Source organism: Dendrobium catenatum, unplaced genomic scaffold (assembly GCF_001605985.2).
Source record: "Dendrobium catenatum unplaced genomic scaffold, ASM160598v2 fragScaff_scaffold_29, whole genome shotgun sequence".
NCBI classification, from domain to species: domain Eukaryota; kingdom Viridiplantae; phylum Streptophyta; class Magnoliopsida; order Asparagales; family Orchidaceae; genus Dendrobium; species Dendrobium catenatum.
The window spans coordinates 89,454-105,866 of NW_021318491.1; the positions used below are offsets into that span (position 1 = coordinate 89,454).

The 16,413-nt window shown below is 32.0% G+C and overlaps 1 protein-coding gene across 1 annotated transcript in view; it reads right to left on the minus strand.

Annotated features, from left to right (window-relative positions):
• Positions 1-1,741: 1,741 nt before the first annotated feature.
• The window catches only part of LOC110101055 (ACT domain-containing protein ACR12), a gene marked incomplete at its 5' end in the record, with an annotated part of 26,361 nt that continues 11,689 nt past the window's right edge, over positions 1,742-16,413 (minus strand). The window contains 6 exon segments of the mRNA XM_020828823.1: positions 1,742-2,187; positions 4,733-4,801; positions 4,896-5,001; positions 5,252-5,307; positions 15,158-15,217; positions 15,290-15,368. Coding sequence (XP_020684482.1) covers positions 2,125-2,187; positions 4,733-4,801; positions 4,896-5,001; positions 5,252-5,307; positions 15,158-15,217; positions 15,290-15,368 — 433 coding nt within the window.

A 16,413-nucleotide genomic window follows, 5' to 3' on the forward strand; every position in this document is an offset into this window, starting at 1 on the left:
TAAAAAAAATTATTGAGCCATGTAAAAGAATATTTTAAATAATTATAATATCTTTGAAATTTAAAATATAAATATAAGGTAAAATAATTTTGAAAAATAATTTAAATTAAAGCTACTTAGTACAGTATGTTGGACATCTTTTAAGCCTTGATATTTTTTGATTGCTCTCCACAAAGTGGTGCAATTCAAATGATTATAATGCTATTGGAATCATTGCAACAATCTGATCATTTTATCTATAAATTACTGTATTTTGACGGCCTTTTGGTCACTAGAATATTTTTTTATGCCACAATTTAACAATCATTTCAATTTCATTAAGCAGCTATTTTATTGGTTCAAAAAAGAGTACAATGTAAAAAAAATACTATCCAAAATAAATACATTGTAAAAATAATACTTTAAAATTATTCATATGAGTATAAAAAAAAGTATGAGATTTTTTTTTTTTTTTTTTCTTGAAATAAAATAATTTCAATGTAACTTATAAAATTTACAGAGGGTGGTGATGGTAGCCAATGGCAGGGACTAACAACAAGAATGATTGCTGGATGCGGCGATTTGGGGCAAGTGTTTAATCGCTTAATTTTCAGACCGCAATCACAAGAAATTTTTGTAATTAAAAACAATTTTTAATATTTTATTTTTCTCAAAATAAAAAAATTATCTTTATAAAAAATTACAGTAGTCCCAAGGAGATCCTAAGTTAATCTAATTGGACTTGCTTTCGAAACTTAAATGCTTCTGAGCACTTATGGATGAAAAACTTCGACTTGTTTTAAGAGAGAATATACTCATTTAAGATTTAGGCTTCGTTTGAGACGGCTTTTTTATTGTTTCTTAAAGCAACTTTAAAATTTTCTAGAAAGCTGCTTTACGAAGCAGTAAAAAAACCATTCCAAACGAAGCCTTAATTATAAATTTATTTAGATTATTTTTGCTCATAAACACAAAGTACTTATTTTTACTTATTAAAATACTTATTTTATTTAGTAATTATTCAATTAAAATATCATTTTCAAGTGTATTGATCATGGCTAAATCACCAATACACAAGTTCAAATCCTAATCGAGAGGCTCAACTCATAAATTTATCGTTCGCCTTCCTCTAGCTTCACATTCACTATCAATAAAAATTTATAAGATAGATTCTACAAAAGAACCATATAAAGCGGAAAAGCCCATAATCCACAAGAACAACCCAATCCCAACAAAACCATTGACTATAGTACTTATTAGAGAGATTGAGGTTTCATTTAGAACAGTTTTCTTATTACTTTTTAAAGTAATTTTTTAATATAAAAATTTATAATTTAAGAAATTTTTATACTAAAGCTGATTTAAAAAGCAGTAAAAAAACTGTCTCAAATGAAGCCCGAGTTAAACCCTAAACTAAAATGAAATCAAATATGCTAATAAAAATACCCTATCAAACTTATAACTTAAGGTCAATCAATTTATATTTATACATCAATATATTTTTAAAAATTAAACCTAAAATCTCACATGATTTAATATTTTTCACATAAAAAATTATAACTCCACTAACTATGCATGACTCACTCAAAAGTAAAAAGTGATTAGCATTTTATTTTACTATCAACTCGACTTCGTTTGAGATGACTTTCTTACTATTTTTTAAAGCAGTTTTTAAGTACAAAATTTTTTTAATTCAAAAAAATTTTATACTAAAAATATGCTTTAAAAAATAGTAAGAAAGCCATCTCAAAAGAAACCTCAATTTCTAGCATCTAGTAATATTCATTTTTACATTGCCACAAGTACTACATTGTTATATAATAAGCTTAGGGAACTTATGCATGTCACATGAGCTAATAATACTAGTTATTTTCAGCATAGGATTGATTAAAAAAAGGATATCAATTTATTTCGAGGGCATTTGCTACGAGAGAAATCCTTGATGATAGAAAACTTTCTAAATATTTTTTTTACAGACCGGAGAATAGTTGGATTTATAGGGCAGAAATGTTTGAAGGAGCAGAGTATTGAAGAACCACTGGAGAAAGGAGAGGATATTACCAATTTCAAAGCAGCACTTGCTGGAACTGAAGGCACAATTTCATAACAGGAATTTAGGTGGTGGGTCGGCTGGCTATTATCAGCTTAATAGCTATCTTCTTCTGTTTCAGGCCTTCGAAGGTAATAGCGCAGTGAATTTATCAGGACCTGCAAGCACCAAAAACAAGTTGGAAGTTAATGACTTCGGACAACTTTTTTTATTGCTTTTTAAAGCAACTTTTATTATAAAAAAATTTTAATTCAAAATTTTTTTTTACTAGAAAGCTGTTTTAAATAAACAGTAAAAAAGTCATCCCAAACGAAGACTTCATTTGGGAAGGCTTTTTTACTGCTTCTTAAACTGCCGTCACTAACGAAATCTTAGTTAAAAAAAAGTGAATGATTGATTTCTCAGTATAACTCAGCTTTGGTGTAAATTTCTTGTCTTTTAGGATGTGAGTAGTTTACATGACTGTTTTAGGAGTGGTTGCATGTGTTTCTTCTTACACAAAGTAAAATTATGATAAAATCACTAATACTATCGGATTAATTGGAACAGTCGGTCTGCAAATCAGTAGCCAATCTAGTTTGGCAACCTGTTCAATCCAAAAGCAATAAGGACTAGACTTTGAGAAGCTATTACTGACATCATTGGCCTTATCCCAACTATTGTGGTTGGTTTTATGAATCCTTATTTTCAATCGTTCTTATGGAGTTTGCTGTAGATGTTAAATTTATTGTTTGTAAATCATTTTGAAAAACTTTTACTTATATTACCTTAGGCCTACTTATTTCTCATCCTAAATCTTAAATACTAAATTTTATCTATCCGTCTAATGAATGCATTTTCAACCGTTCATAATAGATTTTCAAACCAGATAAGCCAAGTTTTAATTATATTCAATAGTTGTCACTCTAAATGTTATTCTATTATAATCAGACCTTAGTTTATCATTTTTAATTTTGCCACATATTCATATTAACATTAATATTTTTACAACACAACTTAACTTTCAATAATTGCAGTTTCAAAGAATCCACCTTTTTAAGTACCATTGTATCACTATCATCCTATTGTATAATAATCATGAGAAGCTTCATTTTAACAACTAACTTCAACACTAAAAGTTATATTATCATTTATATATCATTCTTTTATATAATAGGTCTAAGATACCTAAATGTGTTAGACATAGGTAATATTTTATGTTCTAATAATATTGATTAATAATTATTAATATCATACTACTAAAATTTCATATCATATACTCAATCTTTATTCTACAAACTCTAAGTCATCTATATTCCCAATCTTTACTCTGTCAATTCTAAATAATTTCTTCAAAGTTCTAAACTTTTATGGAAATATCTCACAGATTATAATGTCTTATCTAACATCTCACTTTGAATATCTTTTATAAGCATCTCCCTAGCCAATAAAGAAGATACAAATTCAATGTTGATCTTTGATGTAATCCTATAATAATTGTAAACTCTTTAGTCAATTCATAACTAGTAATATTAATCGATGCTTGGAAATAACTTTAATATACTTTTAAGATATATACTTGACTAAATGCACACCAACTAAATTCACAAAAAAATAATCATATGCCTTCTTAAAATCAATAAAAATCATATGAAGATTATTTCTATATTTTTTTATACTTTTTCAGTTAATTTCATGCACATAGATCACTTCCATAGCTAATCTTCTTAAAAAATGAAACTAAATGGATTCTCCAGAAGTTACACAATTTTTCCTGAGTCTATTTATACTAAATTGTGTTGTATTATAAGCTTGATTCCCATATAACTACCAGTCTTAAACATCTACTTTGTTCTTAAGTATTAATAATAAAATACTTCTTTTCTAACCATTTGGCATCCTTCTGGCATTCAAATTTTCATTAAGAATTGTTAAGCCAATACTATATCCCACATAACTCTTCAAATCTCAACATGTATCTCATTTAGACTTTAAGTTTTATCATAGTGCATCTTCTTTTATTATACTTCATTTATGTCAATCCTTAATGTCCTCATCTTTAAATAAGATTTTTTTTTCATCTTAATTTATGCATTTGACTTTATCAAAATCTTTAGATCTTTTATCTCTTGATTTAGTTGTTTTACGTATCTCATTTTATCCTCCAAAATCAAGTCTATTATATAAATTATAATAGTTGTAGGTTCTATATTATCTCCTTATCAAGAATTCTAATTTTTTTAATTATTATAAGCTTAAAAAATAACTTTTCTACTCTTTTAACAGCATTTGGTTTCCTTGTAACCATTTCTATCACCTCGCTAGCCCCACCGATGCCAAGATTCCTTACCAATATACAACTTGGTTTTGGACATTCCTAAAACTACACCAATCTTCTTAATGAAACTTCCAAGACAACCTCTTGTAATTAGTCTAATTTTTTAATGCAAGGGGCATTTCAAATCGCAGCATGATTGAAAAGCAAAGAAAAGGTAGCAAACAAGGTAAATTCTAAATCAGTTCTTATGATTTAGGCTTCGTTTGTGGCGGCTTTTTTATAGCTTCTTGAAACAAGCTTTGTAGTATAAAAATTAAAATTTTTGTATTAAAAAGTTGTTTCAAGAAGCAGTAAAAAAATGTCCCAAACGAAGCCTTAAACACAAATAAAACAATCATAAAAGAAGAAGGGTCTAAAATAGCATATTTAAACATGAGAGACGTTACCTGAGATAAGGAAGCACTCAGGGAAGCACCTCTATAACTGACATAAAATTTATCCTTGGCTACAAGGCCCTGGCAAATGGACTTATTTTAGGATTCAATCCTCAAAATTTTTCTGCAAGTCGTCTCTCAATTGGAACATAAAGAGTTTAAGTTCAGACTGCACCTCAGTATCAATCTCTGCCGACTCTACATTAACATTGATGTCTGCCATCATTTTTATGATTTCCAGTAGCAGTCCAGGTCGATCAGCAGTCTCTATGTATAATAAGCTGGAAAGATACGGCAATATTAAGATTAAAGGCTGGGAATCCTCACTAGGCCTTTATAGAAAAGCAGTAGGATCAACTGCAGAAAGAAATGATAAAACACTAATTTATTTGGGACGGCTTTTTTATTGCTTCTTAAAGCAACTTTCTAGTATAAAAATTTTAAGATTTAAACTAGAAAGCCGCTTTAAGAAGCAGTAAGAAAGCCGTCCCAAACGAAACTTAAATCAAAATGTAAATGTAAAATACAAACCTTCGTTTGGGTCCATCATCCTGAACATGTATATGTGTTGCGACATCAATGTCAAGCTGTAAAAAGCAGTTTTCTGTGAGAAATAATTCTCCCTAAGAAAAATAAATAACACCGCAAAGCCAAAATATGAGTCTTAATATGGGGCAGTACTACACATAAACAAAATAGTACACATAAACAACTAGAGACATTATTTAGACATCCTTGACCCGGCAAACTCAAAATGGATCAAGCCTATTCAATTTCTGAGAGTTGAAATGGAATTTTTATTCCAAAATATTTTTAAGATAGAAAGAGAGCACTGCATTTAAAAATGTTTCAAAATTGATAGAATAGCCATGCTTCAGGAAAAATTGATAGAATAGCCATGCTTCAGGAAAAATTTAGTCACACTCTGGAAACAGGAAAATTTTAGCCAAGATCTGACTTGGGGAGGGATGAGAGGGGATGTGAAGATGTCGCTGCTCAACTTTGGTCAAGGAAGATGATGGGTTGGGTGAAACTAATTTGGTGACTCTTTGAATTAGCTGGGTTTGGGCTCTTTTATGGTGATTGGTGAATAGGGGTTGAGTTTAGAATAGGTTAGGGTGCAAAAGGCTGGGTTTTTCAAATATTGTGGTGGGTATGAAGTGGCTAAGGTGGAGGAAATTAAGAAAAAAAAAATAACGTGGAAAATACAAAATACTGGTCAGAAATTGACTTAAAACTTGAACTTATTTGAAACTGAAGGAGCAAACGAACTCAGAATGCAATGTAATTTAGAGAAATAGGACACTTTTGGAACATATGTCCAAATTTCAACCAAATATAGTATGATTTGATACGAAAAATGAAGCAAACAGTAAACTATATGAAAACTGTTAAGACTATAGTGATCAGAAATTCAATATGAAACTTAAGTGAATGGCAAAGTGGTCAAATGAACTCAGAAAGACATAAAATTTAGAGGTGTTTGGGCAAAACAAAACGAAAAGGTTCTGACCAAATTTCATTAAATTTGTGGTTGGCTTTGTAGTAACCGGTTTAACCGGCCGGTTCAATTGAACCGGTCGGCCAACTCTTTTAATTCCGCGAACAGAAGGGGGCGGAACAGAACATGCGGAACCAAACACGCGCGAGGAGGAATTTGGAGATCTGTTTTGCCATTTTTTGCAATCAATCACATTGGAGGATAAGAATCTTCAACCCACTTTCCTTCTTATTGCTAAATAAGCAGAGATTTGGAAGGAAACGACGGTATACGAGAAGAATGACCAAGAGGAAGAAGGAAGGAGGTTTATTAAAATTTTCTTTCCTTTTTCATATAAATTGTCTAATTTTATTGCATCTAAAACTAGAGATAATTTTCATAGAGGAAAAGGAAGGAATTGAAGGCAAGGGGAAGAAACTTGGGAGAGAAGGAAGAAGAAATTAGTCTTTGGAAATTACATCATAAGGAATGATAAATGATCAGTTTAAGAGTATGTTTCAATTCTCGTTCTTTTATTGATAAATAATGAGAAATATATTTTAAATTAGATTGGAAGAATTCAAGTGATATAGATCTTGGTTGGCGCTGGAGGAAGGAAGATTTGTGAGAAAGAAAGGAAATCTTGTGGAGTAAGGTTTGTATACGAAATCAAATGCCTATCAATTCATTTAATTGATATTTAATATTAATTAAATTATTCTATTCTTGTGAACCGTTAACAGCTTACATATTTTGGAAACTATTATATGAAGTAAGCAAATGTTTGTACAAATATGCATATGTGAAAGAAAATGTACATGTATTCATAAAGTATATATGAACGAACAATACATGAAAGAATGGAAAATAAATATAACTTTATGCATGTAAATTATTTTAATTGTTACCCACTGAGTTTACTTTGTAAACTCATTTCACTAATTAATTGTTTCAGGTAAGTCTCCAAAAATTTAGAAATGACAGAAAGAGAAGAGTTCGTCTATAGAAGACGGAGTGCAATTGATAACAGGTAATTTATGAATTGAGATAAATGTTAAGTATTTGAGGAATTTTGTTAGTGGCTCTTCAGATGAGGAAAGAGAATTTAATGTTTTAATATTGTTTTGTTTATGAATTGAAATGATTAGATCCTACCGTCCAACTTTTAGTTCCCGCCTCGTTAAATCGAGCATCTGGTCTGGGTCGTGACAAAAGTGGTATCAAAGCCGAAGTTTAAGATATGAATTGTACTGGAAGAGCCATTAGGATGATTATTAATTATTTAAAGATTTAATGTAAAATGAATTATCTTATTGACAACATGAACCAAAATGATCCTGGAGAAGGGGAGGAAATAGAGGAAGTGGAAAAACCAGTGCCTAATACTAATGTTAATCCTAATGTACTGGCACAAATAATGACAGCTATGACTTAGTTGATTCAAGACTCAAGAAATCAACCATCAGGAAGTAGCAGTGATAGTGGAATGTCTATGGATAAGTGTCTCAAACTGTTTCAAGATATGATACCACCATTATTTAAAGGAGCAGAAGGACCAATTGAAGCTAAAAACTGGTTACTAAGAATTGAAAAGATTTTAAAAGGAATGTACTATCCAGAGGAGAGGAAAGTTTCCTAAGCGACCTTCGTGCTTGATGGAGAAGCTGAAATGTGGTGGAGAGGTCTGTATCAAGACAAATTTGGAAGAATCCCTAATGATTTTACTCAGGTATTCAAAGATTGGTTTGCATCTCCTTTTGCGAGGAGGCAGCTTCAAGACAAGTTTATGAGATTAGTATAGGGGGATAGATCTGTTATACAGTATGAGGCTGAATTTACTTCATTAACCAGATATGCTCCTCAATTAGTACATATTGTAACGAAAAAATGCCACCGATTCTTATCTGGATTGAAGGAAGCAATTAGACAGCCACTTGTTCCATTTGGGATTGAAAATTATCCAGTATTGGTGGAAAGGGCTAGAATGATATAAATGGACCTGCAAAACACTCAAAGGAAACGCGATTTTTAGAAGAGAAAATTGGTGAAGTTATGGGAGCCCCTCAAGATTCACATAGCAATCTCTTTCACCAAGTGGGAAGTTTAATTGAAAGAAGATAAAGTCCAGTAGCAGTAACAGTTCAAGTGTGAACAGTTGCAACAAGTGTGAAAGATAGCATACATAAGAATATTTATCTGGTACAAGTACTTGTTTATGGTGTCATCAACCAAGTCATATAGCCAAGAATTGTCCTACTTTGGGGCAAAGACCAACAGGAGAGTCAAAGATAAATGCTGGATCTCAAAGAAATGTGGGAAGATCAAGAACAGTAAAATCAGCTGCTTCTACTCCAGGATTAAGTCAAGGCCGACAGAATACTATGCCCAGAGTATATGCACTGACTCAGAAGGATGCTAAGGATTCACCTGAAGTGATTACAGGTGATAAAAAAGAAAAATAAATAAATGTATTATAAAAAATATTGTTAAAGGAATAATGAATGTTTATGTTATTTTATGTAATTGTAATAAGTATGGTAACAATTCAAGGAAAGCATGTACATATCCTTTTTTAATAACAACTGAAAAAGTTACGCTTGAATTAAGCAAGGTTTAAAAAATCGTTCGAGGCACATGCCTCGAGGCGCGCCTCAAACTAAGGCGCACAATGACTGCCTTGAGGCTTAAGCCTCGCTAGTGTTCAATGAGGCTTACAACTTTTTTAAATGAGGCGCACGTCTCAAGGCTTAACGCATCGAGTCATTTTGAGGCAGCGCTTCATTATAGTTAAGTTTTATAATTTTTATTATATATTATTATTAATAATATATATTTTATTCTATCATACAAAGACAATGAACCAATTAGCTATAGTATGAATGAACAATATTGAATGGTTGTGTTACGTTTAATAGAAATTTAAAAGAAAAATATTTCAAATTATAGAAGCGAATAATTGGTGATGATGAAATAAATTATTTGGTTGTTAATGATATATTTTCTAAAGATGAATGGATAATAACAAAATTAGTAAAATATTTAAAATTGAAAATAGAGGAACACTACAGGAAAACCTGTTATTACCGGCGGACTTAATCCGCCGGAAACAATGTACAAAGAATCCACGGTAGCCTCATTCTTACGTTCATATTCTTCATAATAGCCCTCATATGTAATAGTTATATCATCCTCGAATTCTTATGTTAATGTATTTAAGTCAAACATTTAGTCATGTTAAAGTTGTGTTATGTTTTAACTACAACATATATCTTGCAAGCATAATTCATGAATGGGTTAAGTACATTGCAATAACACCTATATATACATTTGATGTCGTGTAAGTGCGAATATTTATAACTAGGCCATGTGACATCTTTAGTTTTATGCCCAATCACAAGTATATGGAGACCCGATTCAAAGCTATATGATGATTGTACCTATTCTTATCTCGAATTGTATAATGTATATCTTTACTTTAATGATTGTTTGTAATTGCTCATGTATGTCTCTTGTTTACACGTGCCACCCTTATGCTTTCTTTTCATGTATTGGATATGCATGCTAACATTGAAAATATCAATTATTTCTGAATTAATTACTACTTAATTGTGGTTCTCTTTGAATGGTGCATACTCTTATCCTATGTTTGCTCTTGTCTTATTGTCTTGCGAGGTACATTGGGTCATGCATGGTTGAGATTCAACGGATAGTTTGCTCGTTTGAATCTTTTAAGTGGCCGCGTCACAATCTGGGATCATTTGCTCAGAAGCTTGTAAGTGGCAGCGACACAATCAGGTATAATTTCTGCAACTTGTAAAAAATTTTTAATTATATATCGAAACTGCTACACTTCACACACATATTGTTAATAGGTATTTTAGCATGTTTAAGTAGTCAGTCATAGATTAGTGCACTAACGAAACTTTGGCCTTATAGGCCAAAGCTTGTCCCCTTCTGTGAGTCCTAGAGACCATTAGGGTCATTTAGATCTGTAGAGTAGGCCACCCATTTGTGCTATTGAGCATTATTATTTTCCCACACGAAATGGGCATCGCTAGGATTTTGGCCTTTTTCTGGTTTTGGGTATGATACCCCCCCACCTTCTGTGAGCCCTAGAGACCATTAGGGTCATTTATGCCTGTAGAGTAGGTCATCTATTGTGCTATGGGCATCGTTGTTTTTTCACATAAAGTGGGCACCGCTAGGATGGTTTTCTATTGTGATATGATGCAGATACCTTGCCTGGAGGGTATTTGGTGTGTTTATTTATTTTTTCTGTACTATGGATGTCATGCATGCATTCTTATACATTTTTCTCCACATTGCACCTTACATGCATGCATTGCATCAGTAGATCTAAGGATACTTTCACTTATGTGTCTGTTTCATGCATCATACAGCGTTAGGTACTCTTTTGCATATTATAGAGTCACTGATTGAAACCTTTTAAACTACACATTCTTGATTTCTTAGGATAGAGCATTTCTATCTTGTATACATATAGGACGATTGATTGTGTTTAGCTAACATGGCAGCTCACTCCAGGCAAGCATAAGCCCAGGTTGTATACCTCTCAGTGTGTTTTTTCACATCTGATGTGTTTTTGAGTCCGTCATCTCTCCTAAGATCGTAATCTGATCTTTGAACTTTTAAACTCAAAATTTTAATCATATCTTTATTCGTTTAAAAAGTCTAATCATCACTAAGGGTAAAGAGAATAGTTTATCTTCCTCGAAATAGAATTTAGGAACTTTCTCTGTGCACCAAATTAAGAAGAGATTAAAACACCGTCCTTAATCGAGAGTTTTCTAAGATCAAGGTCTAAGATGTAATTAACTACGGGGGCATAATCTAAGAAAACTCTCGATTAAGAACGGTGTATTATTCTCTTCTTAATTTGGTGCACAGAGAAAGTTCCTAAATTCTATTCCGAGAAAGATAAACTATTCTCTTTACCCTTAGTGATGATTATACTTTTTAAACGAATAAAGATGTGATTAAGTCATTAAGATTTTGAGTTAAAAGATCAAAGATCAGATTACAATCCTAGGAGAGATGACGGACTCAAAAACACATCAGATGTGAAAAGACATACTGAGAGGTATACAACCTGGGCTTATGCTTGCCTAGAGTGAGCTGCCAGCTAACATCCTAAACACAATCAATCATCATATATGTATACAAGATAGGAATGCTCTATCCTAAGAAATCAAAAATGAGTAGTTTAAAAGGTTTCAATCAGTGACTCTATAATATGCAAAAGAGTATACCTAACGCTGTATGATGCATGAAACGGACACATAAGTGAAAGTATCCTTAGATCTACTGATGCAATGCATGCATGTAAGTAAGGTGCAATATGGAGAAAAGTGTATAAGAATGCATGCATGACATTCAGAGTACAAAAAAAATAAATAAATACTCCAGATCCCCTCCAAGCAAGTTATCTGCATCATATTACAATAGAAAACCATCCTAGCGGTGCCCACTTCGTGTAGAAAAACAACGATGCCCATAGCACAATAGATGACCTACTCTACAGGCCTAAATGACTCTAATGGTCTCTAAGTCTCACAGAAGGTGGGGGGTATCATACCCAAAACTAGAAAAAGACCAAAATCCTAGCGATGCCCACTTCGTGTGGGAAAATAATGATGCCCAATGGCACAAATGGGTGGCCTGCTCTACAGGCCTAAATGACCCTAATGGTCTCTAGGACTCACAGAAGAGGACAAGCTTTGGCCTATAGAGCCAAAGTTTCGTTAATGCGCTAATCTATGACTGGCTACTTAAACATGCTAAAATACCTATTAACAATATGTGTGTGAAGTGTAGCAGTTTCGATATATAATTAGAAATTTTTTACAAGTTGCAAAAATTATACCTGATTGTGGCGCTTCCACTTACAAGCTTCTAAGCAAATGATCCCAGATTGTAATGCGGCCACTTAAAAGATTCAAACGAGCAAATTATCCGTTGAATCTCAACCATGCATGACCCAATGTACCTCGCAAGACAATAAGACAAGAGCAAACATAGGATAAGAGTATGTACCATTCAAAGAGAACCACAATTAAGTAGTAATTAATTCAGAAATAATTGATATTTTCAATGTTAGCATGCATATCCAATACATGAAAAGAAAGCATAAGGGTGGCACGTGTAAACAAGAGACATACATGAGCAATTACAAACAATCATTAAAGTAAAGATATACATGATACAATTCGAGATAAGAATAGGTACAATCATCATATAGCTTTGAATCGGGTCTCCATATACTTGTGATTGGGCATAAAACTAAAGATGTCACATGGCCTAGTTATAAATATTCGCACTTACACGACATCAAATGTATATATAGGTGTTATTGCAATGTACTTAACCCATTCATGAATTATGCTTGCAAGATATATGTTGTAGTTAAAACATAACACAACTTTAACATGACTAAATGTTTGACTTAAATACATTAACATAAGAATTCGAGGATGATATAACTATTACATATGAGGGCTATTATGAAGAATATGAACGTAAGAATGAGGCTACCGTGGATTCTAATCTTTACGATGTATTTAAGTTTTAAATGAGTGTTTACTTTGAATATCATTTCAAAATTTTATTTATATTAACATTTAATATTGGGATTTGTAATTTATATCTTTATAATAAATATGTTGATGTTTTATTTTATCTTTGTCATTTTTATGAATTATTAGTAAGTTCATGTATTTTTTATTTTTCTGTTTTGAGGCTTACGCCTCGCCTCGCTAATACAAAATGATTTGATTCCCGATGTCGCCTTTTTAAACCTTGGAATTAAGTTATGATTTCTGCTTATTAATGATAGATTGGTCATCTATTTTGCAATATATTTGGAATAAATATAGACCTTACAAAGGTCACAAATTATGGTGACGTTTGTACTTTGTTGTCATGTTTGTTATAGTTCATTACTTCAAATCATATTAACACAGGGTTAAGACGAAGGCCATCATATATAAAGACCCGCATAGAAAAGCACAAAAAGACTAAAAAAGCATGTGGTCGATGTACAATTACAACTATTCATAGAACTATGGCCCTTAATCATTCTGCACGCTAACATTTGAGTAAACAAAGGAAGAATTGTTTAAACTGTCATTTTCACTCCAAACAAAGCCCGAATAAGCATTTATATTTCTTAAAAATTAGTTTGAATTTTTTATGCAACATGCATCCTAATTAAAAGCATATTGAACTTGGCCAGAAGTGTTCTTCAAAACTCAATATATCAAAAGAGAGCACAGGTTCTTCATTTTAGTGACGGAAACGTAAAAGATATGAATAATCAGTTCCAACGAGGAAGAACAAAGTAGTTACACAAAACTTGCTTTCAAAACAACATAATAGCAAGGGTGCTCAAAAACTTGCAGATTATACGTGGAAGGATTGCACCAAGCAACCCAGTGATGTACAAGGCATTAGGGGTCCTAATTATGTCGAATTAGCAAGGAAATTATAATTTATGGATTTAAGTCCTCTTTCCAGATAGAGAATCCACTTCGTAGCTTTGGCGGAGATGTAGGCATTTTATTGTATCTAGCAAAACTGTTTACTGTTGTTCGTTCACTTCTACAAGCGCAAAACTAATTCTGAATCTTGAGGTACTTCTGAGATTTTTTTTTTTTTTTTCTGTTTACAATTGTGTTTGATGTTTGCTATGTATATTTATCGTAGTTAGATCAAATTTTTTGTTACTTGTTTACTATTACTGATAAATGAATGTGTCCATTCTCATAATTATTTTGTTATTATGATTATAGTTCACATTTTGATGGGATGGTGCGTGGGTGTAGGTGTGGGTTTGGGTGTGTCTGTGGCGAGATAGCCTTCCAATATCAAAAGTAAGCTTATTTTCATAAGCAAATGCAAGTATAAGGCCTAACCTTACCAAGCTTGCAAGACATTTCTCGTTCCTGCACAACTTGTACGAAGTGTCACTTTATTGACAAACACAAAACAAGTATTGCAGAAGTGAATTCCCCAGTTTTCATTCTGAGAAGTGCAGTAAAACACTTGCTCCCACTAAGAAATAAACATGCTCTAAGGAGGGAAATTTTGTAAATATCAAAGATATAGAGAAAGATACTTAAATAATGCAACATCAAGTCAACTTATATCATATTTAATGAAATATGTTTGTTAATGCTATAATTAGTCAAAAATACTACTACAAAAGTTAATATTTAGAAGAATGAAATTGAGCACAGAAAAAAATCGCAAACAATGGTATGCATCAATAACACCTCGCTTGAAGAAGAAAAGATAAATTATATTTTAATCAAGAATTCGTATATGATGTATGCTCAGGCTTTAAGTGACAAAAGATGCTTTTGAGGTCACGTTTGCTTGTTTAAGACTTATCCAATATTGAGCCATTTTAAGTTTTAAAAAAGGGCAAATTTGACAAAAACAACCATCAAATTCTTTTGATCCCAGAGCATTGTGGCTGTCCTCTTGCACTCTGATGAAATGCACAAAAAACCATTAGATCCTTGAATGCAGTAGAGCAACGTTTCTCTTTAGACCTAGTAATAAAAAATAAAGGGCTACACTCTGCACTCCTAAATAACAGTACTTTGCTACGATAGTTAGAAGAGAGACAGATGAAAATGACCTAAACTTTAGGAATCAGCAATTAGTTTGACATACACATTTAAGTGAACTCAATTCTGAGAAAGGGACCAAGGGTGGTTCCTTTATGGTCTTATCAGTAATTAAGAAGGGTCATCGATAATACCACAAAGGCACAAACCAATTAAATATTGGGATTGACACTGGTGTAATAATTTTGCAGTTATAGCTGGATCGAGAATCCTTCAGATCAAATTATAATTAATAAAATAGTTCAAAACAAGTTAGAAAATCTGCAACAAATTTACCGAAATGCTTTGAAAAGGATGTTGCAATACCTTCTCTCGTGGAGCTTTTATGCCAAAAGCCTCACCCAAAGCTAATCTCTCGCTAGATTCCTACGAAAACATTAATGTAATATTAAAGACAGGTACACGATAGAGAATTTGTACAACAAGATGGAGCCATACCGGATGATATTTCAATAGGTTGTTAATAATGGTAAGTCGGACTCTTTCTAAGAGAGATGGATCCACAACTTTGCGGCCCCTGGGATGAGTAAGCATAGACCTCAATCAAATCCAATGCTATAAAAGATGATATACAATAAATTCCCCTGGAAAACATGATTATTATCTTGTTGCACCATAAGAAATTATAAAGTTCCAAACTCCAGTTCAGAAAACAAAAGATGGATGGATGCATTTGCAATTCACCCATAGATTAAAATTGTAGCTGAAATGACAGCAAGAATGAAATACACAAATAAAAAATCATTCTTTTAATAATAGAAGAATCAGACTTAAACAGAAAATATAAGGGCCCTAATTCCACCTTCAAACTTCCTTTAAAAAGAAACATGGTCTGACCTCTTGTCATAAATCTTAAGAGACAAAGAGCTCTCATGATTTATAAGAAACTAGGTGAAGCCAATGTACCGAAGGACTGTTCATTGCATCAAGGATTTTTTTAAAATTTGATTTGTTAGGTTAGAGCTTGTTAATAACTTAGCTATGTTTGTTAGTGTTTCTGCTTTCAACAAGTTTCTATTCTTGTTACATTCGGCCCAATTTTTGTTTTCTTTCTTTTAGAAGATAAATAGCGGGTTTGGTATGTTACGTGAAAACACTCATACAGAAACATAGTTTTTTGTGACGTCCTAAATCAACAAATTTTATTTGTATGTTCTCTTTTATTGGTTTATTACAAATAACTTAGCTATGTTTGTTAGTGTTTCTGCTTTCAACAAGTTTCTATTCTTGTTACATTCGGCCCAATTTTTGTTTTCTTTCTTTTAGAAGATAAATAGCGGGTTTGGTATGTTACGTGAAAACACTCATACAGAAACATAGTTTTTTGTGACGTCCTAAATCAACAAATTTTATTTGTATGTTCTCTTTTATTGGTTTATTACAGAATCTAACCAGCATATTTTTAATTATCTTAGGTTATCTTTTTTTAAACATTATATATATATATCAACGTTTTAAAAGGCGAAATCGGGAATCGAGGCGTTTTGGCTAAGTGAGGCGAGGCGTAAGCCTCAAAAATTATAAAAATAAAGCAATTTAAAATTATGAATAATGACAAAAAT